We start from the raw sequence: 20363 nt of genomic DNA on the forward strand, positions 1-20363 counted from the left end.
AATTCTTAAAATAAGCAAGCGTGCCGCATTTTTAACTCAACCATCGTTCCCACGAATACAACAGTATTCTAAAATTTGATACGAAATTCGACATTTTTTTGCTTTCATTCAATAAATATAAAAAAATTATGGCGTTTGACCTTGTTGCGGTTTTTTTATCTCATCCTGGATATCCCTTATCCCGTCCGATATCGGATACTTTGAAGCTTTCCGGCCATACGTTATTCTCAGGTGATATGCATGATACAAAAACCGATACGATTTTGAAGGGGGTTTTCCCATGCTCGATATTAAACAGATCTCAAATCTCGTTACCGTTGTTTTCGAATCGGTCTTTTTTTTCTTGTGTTGAAAGGTAAATAATTTAGTGTGGACGTTAATGGTTGTTAAAGAATATATTATATAAGGAGTTTTGTACTCATAATTTGTTTTTGTGGCTTCCCATCGATTGAGAAGTGTTGGAAGGGTTAAAATAATTTTGTGATAAATTGAAATCTCTTTAACACATGTTTTTTTGAAATAGAATTACAGAAAATGTTACATATTTAAATTGCCATAACTCCGAAAAACATTGATGTACTCCTTTATCAAATGCGGGATGATATCACGACATTTTTAGCGAGGACATCCACTCTCATTCGCACCAATTTGGTCTTCAACCGTACTCGTGGTCTGTTCCAGAACTGCAAGAATGTAAAAGATTCTACTATGATAACCGATTTTCCCCTTATGATATCAAAAAAAATTGCAAAACTTGGAGATTCTTTCGGATTAACCCTGATAATTGACCAATCACAATAAATGTAAGGTATGTTTTTATATTCAAATATATTATGATTAGACAATTATCAGAGATTTCGTATGTGGACGTACTATTGCATTGAAAATTATTATACCATGTTATTACCGCAGAGGAAAATAAATAATCGATTAATCGAAATCTGATCTTTATAGCCCTACACATTTAACCACAAATACGATTCGTCGCCGTTCGTTATTAGTTTTAGAAGCCGTCCGCTTAAAATTCTCGTCGGCTTTGTTCTCTCAAATCCAACAGAAAAAATACCAGCCTCAAATACTGATATTACAAATTATTTCGATATTAAACGAAAAGTTTCATTAAAAACCATGTAAGTAAAACATATTTGGAGCAATGACAACTATATCTTCGGCTTTTCACGGAAAAACGCCCGTGAATTCGTGAAAATTCGATTGATCGCAGAAGGAAAAAAGTTATTGGAAAATATTTGACGTGTGTGTATATAATGTATGACCTGAACTTGCAAGAAACTGAAAGAAAAAAGGTGGATTGTTGCCCCAAAATTATATGCATCTATTATGTGTACACTAGAAATGTTTAATCCGAAAATCAAGAAATTAATGACAATGACAAAACTTTGTTGTGAACTTTTGTGCGTAATTTAACCCTGGCACTGATGCAAGTTTTTGGCCGTTTTACTTGGTTTTCGCGTTACGTTTTTCTCGTTTATTCTTCCAAGATGGCCGTTCGTAACAGTTTATGTGCCTCTGCTCCGAATGCTTGCTTTCTTTAGTTAGAGTACACGGGTCGGTCGTGTTATGTTATGTTGCAATTTGTTTGCAAGAGCAAATTGTCTCCGTGGTGTTTCTTGTCCTCCAAGTTTAACAGATGCATCTTTTCCTACTCTATTCTGTGAACCTTGTATATTTGCTGTATATTTGCAAATATAAAAGAAATCTTATAATTGTTATGTTTGGGAAGTGGTTTGATTGTTTTATTAGTGTCCGTCATCCGTGTATTTGATAAGTTTTTATTATTGTTGTTTTCTCTTATATTGTTGGGGGAATTGATAAAATTCGACTTTTTGCCTTTTTTCTGTCGTAACGACGATGACACATCGCCTCGCGTCAATTTTATATAGACTGTAGGTCTGTCTGTATATTTATATGTGATCTGTTTGTGCAAATACGTATGTACACTAGACTGGGTGAATGTAAGCGAGTGTATGTGTGTTTGCGTACAAGGGTACCACTACGCCGTGTACCCATCATGTTAACAAACGAACTGAAAGCGAGCAACCAAACCAGCCAACAAACAATATGCCAACATCCACTTAGCCATCTATTTTCCGTTGTTATTTACCCCCCAACTTCCCCACCCGGGGACGAAACATCTTTCTCATGGAATGCTGGTTGTTTTGTTTTGATTTGGTTAGCGTCTCTGTTGTCATCGATTTTCCAAGTGATGTTTACGTACAACATTCTGTGTATTGTAATATTTTCATTAGATTCCATGCTATTATTAATTAGCAATACCTCATATCTACAGTGTCAGCAAAAATAACATATTTCCATTGGTAAACCCTCTACAGTGTAATATGGGGGGTATAAAAAGTTTGCCATTACGTATGTAACACCTACAAATATTCGGTAGAAACTCCATAATATTATATATTTTCGTTTTCAGTGTAAATTTTTAAGTCGATATAAGAATGCCCGTTTGCATTTTGTTTAGAATGGTTGGAATTGACAACGTACTATATCGATCCAAGTTTTCGTCTAGTCTCTTTATGGTTTAAAATAAAACTCGTTCGAATATTGTATCCTGATACTGTTATTTATAATATAATATTTATTTTCCATAGTGATGCGAAACTTTTTTGGAAAACAATTTGAAAATAGTAAACAAGTAAAAAAAACCTGTAAGTTCGGACGGGCCGATCTTTGAATACCCTCCACCATATGGTGCTATACGAACACGTGGACCTGTACAGACAATTTTCTGTCATAGGCTGTAGTATCCATTACGAAATTCAGACAACAAATTTGAAACAATACCGGTGAATAAGGTCGCTAAATTCATCAAAATACCGAATATCGGAAGGTACCATTATATGAGGGCTATGCGAAGACGTGGACTTGCACAATTTTCTGTCATAGGCTGTAGTATCCATTACGTACTTCAATCACCAAATTTGAAACAATTCCGTTGAATAATGTCGCTAAAATCATCAAAGTATCGAATATCGGGAGGTACCGTTATATGGGGGCTATATGAGGACGTGGACTTGCACAGACAATTTTCTGTCATAAGCTGTAGCATCCGATACGAACCTTAAATACCAAATTGGAAACAATTCCGTTAATAATGTCGCTAAAATCATCAAAATATCGGGAAGTACCGTTATATGAGGGCTATTCGAAGAAGTGGTCCTGCACAGACAATTTACTGCTGTAGTCTGCTTGTACCCAAATAGCAAATTTGAAACATTTCCGGTGAATATTGTCACTTAAATCACCATAATACCGAACATTTTCAATACTAAAAGTCAATTCGTTATAGTGTTAAGTTCGATTAAAATAACATGAGTAGCAAGTTTTGATTATATTATTTTAGTATATCATTAGATGAAGGGTTATCTTCAGCCACAAATTAAACCCACAATACAACCAATGTTCGTCTTCTATGAGGTTAGACTCTCTATCGATGCATCCTGGTGTTTTTTGTTTTCCTTTTTTAATTCACATAAAACTCCTCAATATTCCATTATGATTGAGGGTATAAAATATATATCGGCCGGCTGAACATAACTCCGTTTTTACTTGTTTTAATCCTACAAGTCATTCTTCACACACAAAGAATTCATCGTAGATTCATGTCAAAGTAAAATTACTAAATTCCAAGAACAAGCGGTGTACAATGTCATTATTTGCACAGTTGAACATAAATGCAAAAGCAGATATTTTCCAATAAGTAATTTCAAAATATTTTTTCTAAAATCAAGTCCGTTGACTAAATCTGTACGATTCTTGCTAATTTCAAAATTCTACTTTCGTGAATGTTCCAAAGATGTTCTGGAGTGAGTGAGGAGGGATTGACATGCCAATTTAGTAGGTGCAGCGTGTTGTGAGGGACTATATCACAACACGGCAGACGTTTCGTTTATCTTCGTCAATTCGTGCCCAACAATTTATGAAAACTGGTTTGTCCAGGCCGGCGACGTTCTTCAGCTCCAATGGATGAGGGGTGGATGCCGAGGACGGCATTCGTACTGTAATTGTTGATGGCATCGTGACTGTATCAGTATGAATGTCACTCAGACCTGTCTGATAGGCTTCTTGATCTAGATGCTCTCTTAGCTCTAGATCATGTATGTCCTTAACACTCCTGGATGGGGGAAATTTATCCACCATATGATGGATGACTCCCGCGATAAAACCCGAGCAGGTACGGCAACGAAAGCCTATGGCTGCGCACGGGGAGGACTTTCGCCTCTTCATGTTGATGTGGACCACTGGTGTCATGAGGAGGCACCCTGTCGTAGTTCTCAGGGCAGAATTTCACACTATCACAAATAACTTTTTTCTGGCAATTTCTCACCAAAATGCTTTTGTACGCTTGTAAACAATATAATGAGCTGTCATTGGTATAATTTTAACAGCTGTCGGACGAGTAGTTTAGAAATGACAGCAGTCTGAAGTTCGTTGCAGTTTTTTCATCTCACCCTGTATATTCGCAGACCTCTCTGGGGATGTATAGCTGACCACAGACCTACCTATCGTGTTATAAGAGACCAGCAAGGTCTCCTCGTCCGTACCCCTTGAGGACCTTGTTCCTACTTTATTTTCATCGCAGATATCTGTGGCTTGCGCGGACGACTTGAACATGCTGTTAAATGTTACTAATAGGGTAGTTCGTGTTCTCATCTCCACAGACCATATGGTAAAGAGTGTGGCCGTTGAATTAGTGGCGGATATGTTCATATTCCAATTTTCGTGTCTCCCCTCGCTGAAAATATTCAGTATAGATTCAGTCTTGGGAGTTCTAATTTGGAAAAATGCATAACAGGGAATTGCGCATAACTGAAATGGCAACACATAACAATATCCGTTCAAAATCAGTCAATTATCTACTATGCATCTTTTGCATTATCAATAAAACTTTTACAACAGTAGATTTTGATTGTCTTATCATTGAAAAGATTTAATAGGGCCAAATAAGTCAGGACGCATTTCAATACTTTAGCCACCATCTAGTAAAGTTGTATTTTTTATCGTATAATTCTAGCTGAGAAGTGAGTGAAACGCAGCCACCGCACCACTATCACTTACGAATGCAATGCGAATATTGTCTGTTCCCTTTTTCCCCATTATTATTTCTCTGTTTTAGTTATTGTTTATACGTCGTCTTCGGAAGTCGACCCTGTTTTTCAAGCGCGCGTGTTGAACATTTCGTATATTATGACTGTATTCACACCCAATTGTTGTTAAAACAGCTTCGAGTATATCGCAAAATATCCATCGAAAAGAAACAGCATAAAAATAATTGTAAATACCTTAAAAAGTGTGGAATGTTGCAAATTTCGTATTGAAATAATGAAGCATTAAATCAAAGTTAAAACCGCTTTGGTCATTACATACTGGTCTTGTTTGTCAATTTATTTTTAAGGAAAACCTCAATTCCATCACATGTTTTCCGTAATCACGCAAAGATAATTTTATGTGCGAAACGAATGAAAAAGTCGGCTTTGTTTTTACCCAAGTGCAAGGTCTCGGTCAATATAATTTAGGTCTCAAAAAAAAAAAAAAAAAAAAAAAGAATACACATATGTGTATGGCGCACGAAATAAATTAATAAGAAATAAATGTTTGGCATTTCTTCTTTAAACAGTTATACCCTAGTCCGTTTTACATTTATTCTTAGATCGATTAAAAAAATTAAACATTTTTTATGATATGCCACAAAATCTAAACTTAGCCATTCTGATTTTTAATAATTATCATAAAACTTTTCGAACATATATTTTAATGTAAATGCGAATTAAATGAATAACTGAATTTACAATTCAAAAATACGCCCACTCATCATACGGAGCGATGCGGCGACAAAAATATATCAATTTTTTTTTGTTTTTTGAATAATCAATGACTGAACTAGATTTTTGCAAAATTTGATTTTGATTGCAAAATAAAGGACATGTGGCATTTCATGGACCATGGTGCAGCATAAAATAACAAATTGAAACCCAAAGGAAGTCTTATAAATCTCTTTTCCCAATAACGCGCATGTCCATTAACCACCCTCCAATAACAGTTGTCGCATTTGTCTACGTCACAGCTTATCGGTATACATATATTCATGCTAATGATTCCTTTTTTAAATCGATTATGAAGTTGTAACATTTTCTCGGCGAAATTGCGAGAAGCTACAGAGAGACATTACCGTTGACTAGGTAATTTAGCTGAACAAACTGTATTACGACTTTAATAAGCCACTTGCATAGTTTTTTTCTGCTTTTTAAAAATGACCACCACCTACTATAGTTGGTTTATACCCATTTAGTTTATTAAAAAGTAAAAACGCTTTCCATTAGTGCTTGCTTTATTATCGCCCATTTACTTTTTTCAACACATTGAGTTGGAGATACTAAGTTAAGTTTTTTTTTTAATCTAATCTCGCTTTGATTCTGAATATAGATTATGTTTGTTTTGTTTTGCTAGCCACATTCATTGCTGGCAGTTTTATTTGTGCTTTTTCTTAATGTTTGGGCAATAAAGTCGGTCCCTACGGTAGTGGTGAACCGACTGGTTGTTTGGTTATTCGTTTCCTGGATGGTGGTTTGGTTTGGTTTGGTTTGTTGGTGGTGTTCATGAGAGAGGGCTAACAAAAGAGAAAAATGTGAACGCAACAACAATAGCAAAGCACGTTCTTATGGTCTAATAGAATGCGCTGTCATTGCTGTATACTTGTACTCTCTGACAATATTTTGGAGATTTTTTCTTATGACTCATTCATTAATCGTCGTCTGCCAGCTGAGCTCAGAGATTAAAACGCCAGTAAATATTTTGCAAAACAAGAATTAAAACACAGTTTTTTTGTTGTCATTTTTTTATTCTGTATCTGTTTCAACCAATATTATTTAGTTTGTGCAGACAGACTGCCTAAATAACTCGTCAGCGCGATATGAAATAATCAAAATTTATTGAAATTCGATTTGTGTATTACGGATGGTCGTGTAAAAATATCTATGTGACATCAGCACCTGTCTCCATAATTTGATTCACCACCACTTAATAAGTTTTCATGGTATTTTTATAGATCCGAAGAGAAAGAAAATAATACAAAATAAAATCACACAAAAGAAAAGAAAAATAAAGTCTGTTTGGTGACAATTTTTTATGGTTGTGTTTTTTAAGCCGCTATGTTTGAAATGAAAAACGACTAAAACAATGAAAAATCAGTTCTCCTACTTCGCATTTGCTGTCGTCTCATGGGAAGAGTAGAGATAGGCGTTTAAATGCTAACAATGCGATAGATCCTATGGTGAAAACGAAAGCAGGCATAAAGTTATAATTTGGCGAATCTAAAAAATAAATTCTGGACAAAAAAAGTTTTTGATTTGTTCATGTACTTTGGTTCCTTCTTTAAATAATTTTAATATAAATGCAAAAATCTTAAACATTTTTACATGGAAGCTTATTACAAGCACTGACTATTCCAAAAAGTTTGTTGAGATAAATGGAACTAAATCGATACGTATTAAATTTATATCGAGATATACAAGAACATATCGGAATATAAGAAAATAAACTGAACTGTGACAACGTGTGTAACACATCGCTTGCTGCTAGAAAGTTTTCATTGGCCAAATTTACCAATTGTAAAGGTAGGTCAGACAAATTGATGACTACCTGTTAATAGCAATTTTTTATACCCTACACCACATAGTGGTAAGGGTATTATGTCTTGTGCATTTGTTTGTAACATGGAGAAGGGAACAAGATAGATCCATAGTTCCTTTTGGTGGAATCACAATTTGAGTCGATTTATTCATGTCCTTCTGTCCATGCATTTTTGCAAAAAATGCAGGTCGCAGTTATTATTCGATTGAGATGAAAATTTCCAAATAACATTGGTATGGCTCAAGGACGAACCCTATTGAAATTGGTGAAAATCGGTACAAATTTGGATATAGCTCCTACGGCCGATTTCAGGTTTATTGTGCCCCAAATGGCTAATATCTGTCCAAATGGAGTGAAATTTGGCATTTCCTACCGAATTCAGCGTACAAGCGTGTACTTTAAACTTTCGGTTTAGATATAGCTATATCTCCCATATATATATGATTCATCCGATTTGGTGTTTAAGTTCCTCAAATTCGTAAAATGCACTATACAAAAATAACATTTGGTACCAGATATCAGATGCAGCCAAGAAATAGCTGTTTTCAATTTTATAAAGATTGGTTCAGATTTGGATATAGCTCCCATATATATCATTATTCGATTTCAGGTTTATTGTGCACCAAATGGCTAATATTAGTCTAAATGGTGTGAATTTTCGCATTTCAACCGAGTTTAGCATATATATTTTTTATCCGATTTGGTGTTTAAGTCTCCTACTTTCGGAATATGCACTCTATCATAATGATATTTTGCACGAGATATGGCATAGAGCTCAAAAATTGCAATATAAACCTTTCTTTTAGGACTGCTCTACTAAATATGCATAGTGGTGTAGGGTATCATATAGTCGGCTCCGCCCGACTTTTGAGCTTCCCTTACTGGTTACATAGTATAATATAAAATCAGGCACTGTGATGAAATGAAGTTCCTAGTGTGGTTTAAGGATGCACAACTAGACTGGAATGGTTGCTAGCTGCTTGACTCAAATGACAACTTTCTCTACTCCTTTATTTAACTAAAAATATTTAATGAGACATTGAGTTCCAGCTCAGCTTTCCCCGTCTTCTGAGAAAGTCGTTCGATCGATCGAACTCTTCTTCCTTCTAAATAAATAAAAATAAGAATAACAATAATGAAATGATAAATATGTTACATTTTCGTTCATATGTTTAATAGACTATATTTACTTTTCTATTGTTATTATTTCAGATATCCCAAAAGTGCTGTGCACTAAGGAATATATACAAAGAATAATTTGACATTTCTAAAATTGTGACATTTATCAGTGAGGAATAACACAACTCCTACTTTAACTGAGAACAGCATGAAAATGGTGTTGTCGCAACGGCAGCGCGAGGAGCTGTAAGTTTTAAACAAATAAACCAATTATACGTGTTTCAATAATAATAATAATATTGACATTGTATAATTTTAGTAACCAAGCGATTGCCGATTATTTAGGCAGTAATGGATATTCAGAGTCTTTGGAAGCTTTCCGCAAAGAAGCCGATCTCAGTGGTGAAACCGAAAAGAAGTTTTGTGGTCTGCTGGAGAAGAAGTGGACATCTGTTATACGTTTACAAAAGAAAGTATTGGACCTTGAGGCTAAACTTGCTGAAACCCAAAAAGAAGTTATAGAGGGTGCTCCAACAAAAGTTGACCGTAAACCAGGCGAATGGATACCCAGACCACCTGAAAAGTTTTCACTATCAGGACATCGTGCCAGCATAACACGAGTAATAGACGTCAGCTAACAATTGCAATCAAATTCTTTGCTAATGTAGTCCCATTTTAGGTAATATTTCATCCAATCTTCAGTCTAATGGTATCAGCATCCGAAGATGCGGTCATTAAAATATGGGACTTCGAAACTGGAGAATATGAACGCAGTCTCAAAGGTCACACAAATTCCGTGCAGGATATAGCATTCGATGCTCAAGGAAAACTGCTTGGTATGTTGCTGAAATACTATGGGTGCATTGTATAGAAAAAATGAATACTATATCTTATATTTCGACAGCATCTTGCAGTGCTGATTTGTCCATAAAATTATGGGATTTCCAGCAGAGTTATGAATGTGTCAAAACAATGCATGGACATGATCACAATGTATCATCTGTAGCTTTTGTGCCAGCTGGTGACTACGTGCTTTCAGCGTCACGTGACAGAACCATTAAAATGTGGGAAGTCGCCACAGGGTACGTCCTAAAGAGAGGTATATCCCTTGGAGCAGTTATAAATTGTTATTACGTTTACATTATAGATATTGTGTTAAAACGTTTGTGGGCCACAGAGAATGGGTACGTATGGTACGCGTTCACATGGAAGGTAACTTGTTTGCGTCATGCTCAATTGATCACACAGTTCGTGTTTGGTCGATAAATTCAAAAGACTGCAAAGTAAGTTTATATCAAGATTTATTCTCTTGGGTTCAGTTTCTTTGAAAATTTTATTTTTTTTTAAAGGTTGAGTTGCGCGACCATGATCACACAGTTGAGTGCATTGCTTGGGCACCAGAGGCTGCTTCGTCTGCAATAAATGAAGCTGCAGGAGCAGACAACAAGAAAGGTCACCATCAAGGACCATTCTTAGCATCTGGATCAAGGGACAAAACCATACGCGTAAGTTACTGATCTTCGCAATATAATTATGTATCATATTATTATTCATACCTTACTACACAATGTGGTGAATGTACCATACACCTCGAAATGTTGGTCTTTGATCACATTCTAATATATCGATTGTCATATCTACACGAGAAGCGACCGATTTAGCATTTTGTAAGGTGATTGCAATATTTTTAGGGGATGAAATAAACCATTGTATAATTTGGAAGATATAATAATTTAAAAAAGCAAGCGTACTGCATTGTCTGTAATTAACATTACCAAATTTAACTGTATAACAAGTTAAAAAGTATCAGTCGGTTTCGCCGATAGATGTATACCCTCAGCCAATGTTCGATGATTTAAATATATTTTGACTTTTGTTGTGATGATCCAATATAAATATTACGACGTGCCAGAATCGGACTATATTGTTTACTTAGTTCACTTTATGGTGATATGTGATAATTTTCAGAAAACCGTAAAATGTCTGGTACCACGACAGATATGGTCGATCCAAGAATTCCATTTTCATACATCATCTAATGCAGATAAAAATATTGGTATGGGCAAAATTACAAGAAAATCTAACATTTAAATCCAATATTAAGCAAAATCATAAATTTCGATAAATGCCATATTCATCGCAGGTTTCCGGTTGAAAGAAATATTTAGATATAGTAAGTTGTAAAGAATCGCTGACTTGTTTCGCAAGTTATATCAGATAAAAGTTATGAAAATTGTGATATGTGGTTGGTACCAGGGATACGCAGATATAGATCATCTTCAAAACAGATCTTTTGTTGGCAAAAATGTTTGTATGTGTGACATGTGAAGAGAGTTGGATGCTTATTTTGCCTTTTTGAGCGTTTTGTTTTTCAAAATCTTGAACCCTGTGTGGGGCAGGTATCAAAAGGAGTGCTCCAATCTCTATCATTTTTATAACAGATCTTGTGTTGATGTACCAAATCTGGAATTGAATTGGCCGTTGTGCTTTATGGATATTCAAAACTTTGAGCCTCTGTGGGGGGGGGGGGGGTTCCAGAGGGAGAGGACCGATATATCCCATCTTCCCAACAGATCTTGTGTTATGTTTGTATGTGTGAAATACAAAGAGGTACCAGAAGGAATGGTCTGATCTCTACCATCTTTATAACAGATCCTGTGTTGATAGATATATTCAGATCTACAAAGTCTAAATGGAACCGAATGTTAAATTCGCGTTTTATGAGCTTAATGGATATTTAAAATGTCGATCTTTTGTGGGGGGAGTTACCAGTAGGAGTGGGCCGACGTACTCCATCTTAACACCAGAGCTTGGGTTAATATAAATATTGAGATGTGTGAAATTTCAAAACAATCGGCCTCTTACATCACATTTTATAAGAGTTGTAACTATTTACAACTCCCTTTGTGGGGGAGGCACTTGATGGAGTGGACCGATATTATCCATTTTTGTACCTGACTTAGAACTTTCGCAAATATTAGGAGTGGCAAAGTTATAGCAAAATCGGATTATCGGATCGGATTTTGAAAATTTCGACCATTTGTGGGGGAGGTACCAGAAGGAGTGGGCCGGTATATTCCACTTTAGCACCAGAGCTTGGGTTAATATAAATATAGGGATGTGTGGAATTTCAAGACAATCGGCCTCTCACAGCACATTTTATAAGAGTTTTAATTATTCAAAATGTTGACCCTTTGTTGGGGAGGAACCGGAAACCGATATTATACACGTTTTCACCTGACCTAGAACTGTGACAAATATTTGGATTTGAAAAGTTTTTCTGTGCAAAAATATATTTCTTTTGAAAATTTCGACCATTTGTGGGGGAGGTACCAGAAGAAGTGGGCTGGTATATTTCACTTTCGCACCAGAGCTTGGGTTAATATAAATATAGGGATGTGTGGAATTTCAAGACAATCGGCCTCTCACAGCACATTTTATAAGAGTTTTAATTATTCAAAATGTTGACCCTTTGTTGGGGAGGAACCGGAAACCGATATTATACACGTTTTCACCTGACCTAGAACTGTGACAAATATTTGGATTTGAAAAGTTGGAGCAAAATCTGATTGTCGCTTCTCTTTCTGTGCAGAAAATATATATTTTTTTTTAATGTCGATCTTTTTTGGGAAATGTACCAGAAGGAGTGGACCGATTTGCCCATCTCCGAACTCGATCTCAGTTTGACAAAAAAATATTACGGTGTTCCAAGTTTAGACCAAATCGGATACTCCCTTCGAGAGTTACCGTGCGCACCAGCCAGACAGGCGGACGGACGGACATCGCTAGATCGACTCCAAATGTTCTGAAACTGATTTGGTCCAAAAAGACCTAGGGTCTAAAACCGTTATTTCGACTAGGCACGTTTTGACCGTATCAAATGGGAATTCGGTAGTTAATGATGTCATCAAGTATTATCGGAAAATGCAAATTTTTATTGTTAGCGACAAGATTAAAGTAGATACAATGTTGTAGCGGAGACAAAATCTTATAAAGTAAAGGCCACAGTTACATAACCCTAACTTTATAAATTTTTGTCAGAAACTTGAAAACAAACATTTAAGCAACAAACAACTGTATAAGATTTCCACATATTCCTGTCACATTTGAACTCTTTGTAATGTTTACTATTTTCCCTATTTCCAGGTCTGGGACGTGAGTGTTGGAATATGCTTATTTGTACTCACTGGACATGACAACTGGGTGCGGGAATTGGCTTTCCATCCTGGTGGTAAATATTTAATATCAGCCAGTGACGACAAAACCATACGAATTTGGGATTTACGCAACAAACGATGCACGAAAACTCTAACCGCGCATCAACATTTCTGCACTTCAGTTGGTAAGTACATGTGCATTTCGCATTACGATTCATAAATGAATCACAATCACTTATTCGCTTTTTGTTTCATTTATTTTTTCAGATTTCCACAAAACACATCCATATGTCATTTCGGGTAGCGTAGATACAACGGTTAAGGTTTGGGAATGTCGTTAAGCCAATAGTAATTAAAATTAATAAAGGGTAAGAGATAGGGACAGATATATTTTTGGCTGATCGGCTGATTTATGTGCTCCCTATGTCAGGAGATGAAAATAAAATAATACATATATTGTTTAAGAGCTACAATTTACTTCAATTAATGCAGATAAAATACACACACACACACAACCTATACATAAATATATATTTATTGATTATACTTTAATTTCAAAAACCAATTTAAGAATCTTGTGATTCATCTCTATTTAATATAGATTACCAACTAAAATTACGTTTAAACAAAGCAACCACAAAAACATGGCAAACGCAATTGTTGCTTTAGAAAGTGCAAAATTCTCACATTTTTCTTTAGGCGTAAAATCTGTTCGTGAGGCAAAAACGACAATTTGCCGACACCCGTTAGAACGTTGATATAGAATATACAGCAATTCTCGACATTTTCGAAATTAGAAAGTGGGAAGTGTCGGCAGATTTGTTTCAAACCATTTTCTCTTATTTTGTAAGTATTGAGTAGAACTCTAATCGAATGTTATGTGTACGCCTTTTAATTGTAATTGTAAACAACACACACTTTAAGTTTCGCTTGCTGGATTATTATTTTTAATTATTATTTCTATATATATGTATACATACACATACAATCATTATTAGAATTATGATTTTATACAAAATGAAAAAAAAAAAAGAAAAGAAAATAAAACTTAATGAAAATGTGTCTCTATAATAAATTCAAGTTCAAGTAGAAGTTTTAAGTTAATCTTAATTTGTACTTTAAACAGTAGGACTTTTTTATTTAAGACGAGTTATATTTACATTACTTATAAAGAGCTAATAATTAAATAACAACAAAGAAAAAGAGAAGAAGCAGAAGAAAAAACTAAATCTTGTGTACACGACAACTGATTTATGTTATATTGTAAAATCGACACTGTATAATTTTTGTGTGTTTTCATCCCAACTTTAATACAAAACTCGCTCACTGCAAGCACATGCAAGTAACTGAACTCCCACAGCCAACCGCAGCCAGTCGACCTGAGATAAACAATGACGTCCGTTCCACGTAGAATCAAATTATGCTCAATGACTATGTGAATACAAATTTGTTTTATATGTTTTTTTTTTTTTTTTTAACAATTGTAGAAATCCAATTACAATAATTCTTTATTTTCTTTCGAATTCTGTGCATCCGATTTAATTTCCCTTGAGAATGTTTTATATTATTTTCTATTTTTTTTTCTTGTGCCCACATTATTTGCATTAAAATTTAGCACAACATAAATATAAATCTCGAAATCATTGAAATTCAAACATGTATTAACAATAGTTATATGTTCTAATTACATAATTAATCTTGAGAATTAAACGGAAACAGTATCAACTACAACAACAACAAAATTGTGAAAATATAATCTTACTTGGCTAAACAAATCTTAACCCTTTTGTAGTTTTATTAATAGACACAGACACATTTTCATATTGTTTGTCGTAAATAATGTAAATTTGTCTACATTATTGGTTATCCAAAAACAAAACAAACAAAAAACTGGATTTATTGATTATTAGCTGCTTTCTTTAGTTGCTGACATTTTGTCATAGTTAAAATATTTATCACAAAAAAGATGAAAAACAAGAAGAAAATCTCAAATGGAAATCATGCACATACATATATTATGAAATGCTTAAGAAAACTATTCCACCAATTCTATTGACCGAAGAAAATAAACAAAACAATTATAAACTACCAAAATGATGAAATTTCAAAAGAAACAGTAATTATGAGGCTTTATTATGGAAATCTATAAATTGTAGTGAAAACAATTACTGTTTCCAAATACATATAATTTTATTTCACACAGAGATATGAGAAAAAAAAAAAACTAAATATGTAGACATTGTCATGGCGTCATTTATCCGAATAAAATATAAACAAATCTTAAATCCATTCTTGATTTCTTTGCGTTCAAAAGTATATATTTAATGTTTGCAATATAAGAACAATATACATTCATTCGAAATAAAAACAAAATTGAGACGAGGGAGTTTTTTTTTTGGTGGGGGGGGGGGGGGGGTTTAGGGTACAATACATAACTGAATGGGCTGAAGGAACTTTCTTTTGTTGAAACTTCAAAAGAATTTGGAGTGTAGTCTACAATAACTATTAATATGGGTTAGTGTAGTGATTCAACAAAGAAATTAGAAAGGAACACCAATTGTACAGGGTGAGATAAAAAAACTGCAAGAAAGTCAAAGGCCATAATTTTTAAATTTTATTGAATGAAAACAAAAATGTCGGAAATAGAATAACATTTTAAAATAAGTTTAGATTTGTTCGAATTGGTCACCTTTGAGACGAATTATGGCCTTCAAATGGTCAATGAAACCGTCACACGCTGCCCGAATGTTGCTCTGCTGTATTTTGGCCCATTCCCGGCGAAGCGCTTGTTTCCAAAATACTCCAGACACAATAGTCCAACGGATTAGTTTACGGAGATGTTTGGTGGTCATTGTGCGCTAGAAATGAAGCGAGGAATCTCATTTTGTAGCCATGTGCTGGATGTGATGATGCTGAGTCTTGTTGGAATGTCCAATGTCTGCGTGCCCAAGGCTTTAATAATACATACAATATTACGGTGTAAGTTCTTGCACTTTTTGGAATTTCAATGGCTTTACACCGAGCTCATTTTTCAATAATTGCCGAATGGAATATTGCTCACGAGCCATTTTTCGGCCACAGCGTCGCGGGTTTCGATCAAGTCGCTTCTTTACTTTTCGAACCATTTCTGCTGATGTTGCTTTTTCTTCCGTCTACTTCCTTGACGTCGGGCTACGCTACCAGTATCACGGTAACGAGCGATGGTACGAGACACAAAAGACTTATTCACATTTAAATCCTGAAGTGCTCTAATGATACCCACTTGTGATTTTCCAGCCAATATATAAAGAAATCACACTATCACGCTTGAATTCCGTCACGAATAACTTTTTTTCTGGAAAATTCTCACCAAAATGCTATTGTACGCTTGTAAGCAATATAATAAGCTGTCACTAGAATAATTTTAATAGCTTTCGGACGAGTGACTTAGAAATGACAGCAGTCTGAAGTTGGTTGCAGTTTTTTCATCTCACCCGGTATATGCTAGCGTAAGCTTAGGAGCAAAAGATTGGGATGGATTGTCATAAGTGAATTTTGTCACAAACAACCTTCGTCTAACTGCATGCGATTAAATAATTCAGGGCACTCATGCCCAAATCAACCACAGTGCAGATACCCCCGTCCTTGCTGACAACCGGAGCTCTCAAAAACATTCCTCCCAATTTGCTTCGGATGTGCTTCTAAACTTCCAGCCACTGGATATTTTAGCGCGATTGCAAGCAACAAAAGTGAGCTGAGACTATGGGAAGCTGGTGGATGGCGCTCTTCACGTTTTGGTCATACTCAGATCCTAATTAGTCGGAATATCTTAGGTAAAGGTAATAGGATTGGTGATCACGTGTCCACCTTTTTCTACTTCAATTATACTGATGTTACCATACCTGATTGGGATGCTTGGGATTGATGGAGGTACCGGTGCTGGCGTATAAGCTTAATGACAATTGTATCGTTTTTCAGGCGGAGATTCTTCCAAGGCAGCCGAAATGGTAAAAGAACTCTGCAATAGCACAGCAGGACTGAATATGTCGATAGTCAAGCGGTCCTCAAAGCTATCATGTCAAGTGTATTAAATCGAGAGCCACTCTTGACTTCAAGAAAGTCCCCATTGAAACAAGAGGGCGCATTAAGCTTTGTTAAGTTCCAGGAAACAGCAATATAGTAGGGAATGAAGTGGCTGATGAAATAGCTCGACGCGGATCCCAGTCGATTGAAGAAACAATTAAATCACTAATAAGCTATTACGTTAGCTGCTTCAAAAAATCTCTCATCGAGGAAGGTCGCACTTGGAAACCAATTACGAAAAGAGGAATATGTTTCCTTCTATCACTTAGTAGGTTTGATCTTATAATCTTGGTGACTGGTCACTGCAGTATCACAGAGACTGCAAAATCAGGAAAATATTTATTTTTTGATCCATGTCCTTAATATTTTGTGATCCCTTTTAAAAACAATAAGCTTATTTTCTGTCCCTCTACAAAACTGTCAAAATTTTCGACCTGTAGCGTGGTTACAAATTAAGATGGGCATTTGGACAGACACACGTAGCTAGATCAACTCAGTTTGGCGAGATTTAAAACATCCTCAGTATAGAACCAATATTTCGAGGTGTTATAAACCTTATGGTCAAAAGGAACTTGTTATACCCTCAAGACATAGGAAATAAAAAGTCTCAAATCGAAAAAAATCTCGAAAATTTCAACTAATTTTCTCAAGATGCGTGCAACCAAAAACTATATGCTCTGCTGTTTCAGGTACTCTGCAAATATCTCAGTGTTTCTCGCGTGTATGAGAGGTCAGTACGCGATTGATTGTTTTTTTTAGTGTATCCTTGGCACACCAGCGATTGCTTAATTACTTTATCAATTCTTCTTAATTTTATCTACAACGATTGGTGAGGTGCTTGTGAATTGTTGTTGTGTTCTTATGTACTTAGGTGCACCTGTAATAGATCGAAGAAAGCTCGATTGTCTTCTTTATAATTTACTTATATAAGAGGTACTAACTGTTACTCAGAGCTGTCTAAAGGGCCATCGAGAGAAGAATGTATACCGATTAACGAATTTAGATTAGCATTTTTTTATTTACGTGATGTGTTGCTTCCATATAAGTCTTCGGCCCAAGTGTATTACGATATATTTTATGGTATCATTTTGCGAGTCTTTTTTATCGTGGGCAAGATTCGGGTCTTAGAGCACTGATACTATCCATTTTGTCAGGAAATGTTCAAGAAGATTTACGTGGTTTTGTATTTTTCCTACTCTTTCATAGAATCCTTGTATAATCTAATAAAATCAGTGTCACCAGCAAATGTTGATGTTAGAGCTTCACGTAAAGATATGAATCTAAAATGATACCCAATTGGACTCCAGCAATTCATTTTTTTTTCAATCTTGAAAGTACATCTTTCGATTTTAAGTCAAATTGATCGTTGTCATCAATATTAGCATTACAATATGTGTTTTTTCAAAAGTAAAATTATGGACTAGGATAATTTCTCTCTAATCAGAGAATGCTACTCGAATCTACTTTTGCCTTAAAAAATATAACATACCTTTTAGGCCAAACAATGGTATGCTACTACTTATTAATTAGTTTACAAGCTTGAAATGTATATATTTTTTTAAATCGCTAGGTAACCGTGTCTTCGCATACTTAAATGCAAAGGTAATAAATGGTCATTATTGGTTATGATTTTATTTTAATTACGTATATGTTTTATATATCAAATGTCTATATTCCGTTTAACGCTTTCAACATTATCTACTTTGTCGTCTAGTATAGACGACTCAGATATTGTAACATTGTCGTGTCTCAATTTATTTTCTGGTGAGTTAGGATTTTCACTATTCGTTCTATCATCCGTATTACCATCATCCGATTGTTTGTTATCAACAGCAGCTTCTGCTTCCCCTTCCTTTGAGGATAATGAGGTTGGTTCGCCATCATTTTCGTTATTAGTGGTCTGGTTGTCTTCGTTGTCATCACTGCAATCGCTAGAAGTGTTATCGTCTTCATTACATTTTGTCGCATCGCCAGAAGGTTTCTGTTGCCTAGCTTTTTTCGCTCTTTGCTTCTTCTTAAGGCGTTTTGCTCTTTTCTTTGCAGTTTTCTCCTCGGCTTTACGTCGATTTTCCTCTATTTTCTGTTGATATTCGTCGTCTAATTGCTCTTGCAGGCTTTTTTGCTGAATCATTTTTTGTCGAGCATATTCCTTGCGACGCAAATGACGGTACACATGAAACTCTCCGGAGCCTGCACCCGCACTGGAACCCATAACATTGCGCACGAACGTAGGAACGCTGGCCATATAGTCTTTTTCTCTGCGGTGTTCAGGAATGACGACTGGCTTGTCCTATGAGAAGAGAGTACGTATCATTGTTATTACTAGTTTTAACGTTTGTTAGTATTTAATCGGAATCTACAATTAAACTTCAGGCTGCTTAATTCGTAGCATTTTTCAATACTTACTGGATTTTTCATAAGTTTTTCAAGTTTTAAACGTTGCAAATCAATGGCAGATTTTATCATTGGCTTCGGTTTCTTTTCACCATCGCTGTCGTTGTCGGATTTGGAATCCTTTCTTTCCGGCTCTTTTACCAAATTTTTAATAAGTGACATCTTAACAATTACCCAGTTTTTTTCTAGAAATAAAGCAAAAAGTTATTTTAATGAAAAAGTTTACATACAAAATAGCTCAAATATTCTATGAATTATTGCTGTTTGCTTTTAGGTCTACAATTTCGTCCAATGCAAAATGGTTGTCTTTTTGATTGTCGCGTTCCGAGACATAGATCATCAAGGGCCCCCCTAAGGCTCGGTCAGAATTCTGTGGATAGGTCCTAATTATTTAAAAATAGGATCTGAATTTTGGAGGACTAGCGCGAGTGGACTGGATTCAACCACATATTTCGTCGCATCACAAACGCATAGAAGCGTGTGATTTTAGATTCGGGAAGTACACCGTTATTCAAATAAACCAAATACAATGAATGAGAACTGATTTATTATTCAAATAAACACCTCAATCAATTATCACACGAATTCTTATATTTATTTTATTCAATTTTTCTCAACGAAAACAATAATAAAAACACACACCGCTTCCCGTTTTTCGATGCACTTTCAATAGGCACAATGTAATTAACGGGATATGGCAACACGGTGTAAAACGAAAAACCAGGCATGACAAAATAAAAAATAAATATGGAATCAAAACAGAAAACATAACAATAATAAGGGATTTATAAACAAGAGAGTTTGGAATAAGGGATCTAAAAGTTCCAAAGGCAATGTAAAGTGAATCGATATCACCGAATTTTGTATTTATAAACTTTATTCCATCACGAACAACAATCCTTAAATTTTATAACCTTCGCCTTTGGACAAAACGCAAATAGAGCAGCCATAGGCCTACGGGCAGATTCC

The 20363-nt window shown here is 35.2% G+C and overlaps 2 protein-coding genes across 8 annotated transcripts; one reads left to right on the top strand and one right to left on the bottom strand.

The window, feature by feature from the left end:
* Positions 1-989: 989 nt before the first annotated feature.
* Positions 990-14719, top strand: LOC101888864 (lissencephaly-1 homolog). Of its 5 annotated transcripts, none has more exons than XM_005175441.4 (9): positions 990-1130; positions 8875-9027; positions 9101-9401; positions 9461-9617; positions 9686-9863; positions 9929-10064; positions 10131-10286; positions 12928-13123; positions 13206-14719. In XM_005175441.4, the coding sequence occupies exons 2-9, from the start codon at positions 8990-8992 to the stop codon at positions 13277-13279; spliced, it is 1236 nt and encodes a 411-aa protein (XP_005175498.1). In that variant the 5' UTR covers positions 990-1130; positions 8875-8989; the 3' UTR covers positions 13280-14719. The 5 variants fall into 5 exon arrangements, with proteins under 5 accessions (XP_005175498.1, XP_058981071.1, XP_058981068.1 ...); XM_059125088.1 differs by lacking the exon at positions 990-1130 and adding an exon at positions 5290-5307; XM_059125085.1 differs by lacking the exon at positions 990-1130 and adding an exon at positions 6713-6816.
* Positions 14720-18612: 3893 nt separating this feature from the next.
* Positions 18613-20128, bottom strand: LOC101889510 (PRKR-interacting protein 1 homolog). 3 transcript variants are annotated; one of them, XM_005175447.4, is made up of 3 exons: positions 20037-20128; positions 19407-19579; positions 18613-19290 (listed from the first exon to the last, which is right to left on the bottom strand). In XM_005175447.4, the coding sequence occupies exons 2-3, from the start codon at positions 19554-19556 to the stop codon at positions 18661-18663; spliced, it is 780 nt and encodes a 259-aa protein (XP_005175504.1). In that variant the 5' UTR covers positions 19557-19579; positions 20037-20128; the 3' UTR covers positions 18613-18660. The 3 variants fall into 3 exon arrangements, with proteins under 3 accessions (XP_005175504.1, XP_005175503.1, XP_011292100.1); XM_005175446.4 differs by having other exon boundaries at positions 19959-20093; XM_011293798.3 differs by lacking the exon at positions 20037-20128 and adding an exon at positions 19675-19813.
* Between the last annotated feature and the right edge of the window lie 235 nt (positions 20129-20363).

The sequence above is a fragment of the Musca domestica genome, unplaced genomic scaffold (genome assembly GCF_030504385.1).
Source record: "Musca domestica strain aabys unplaced genomic scaffold, Musca_domestica.polishedcontigs.V.1.1 31, whole genome shotgun sequence".
NCBI classification, from domain to species: domain Eukaryota; kingdom Metazoa; phylum Arthropoda; class Insecta; order Diptera; family Muscidae; genus Musca; species Musca domestica.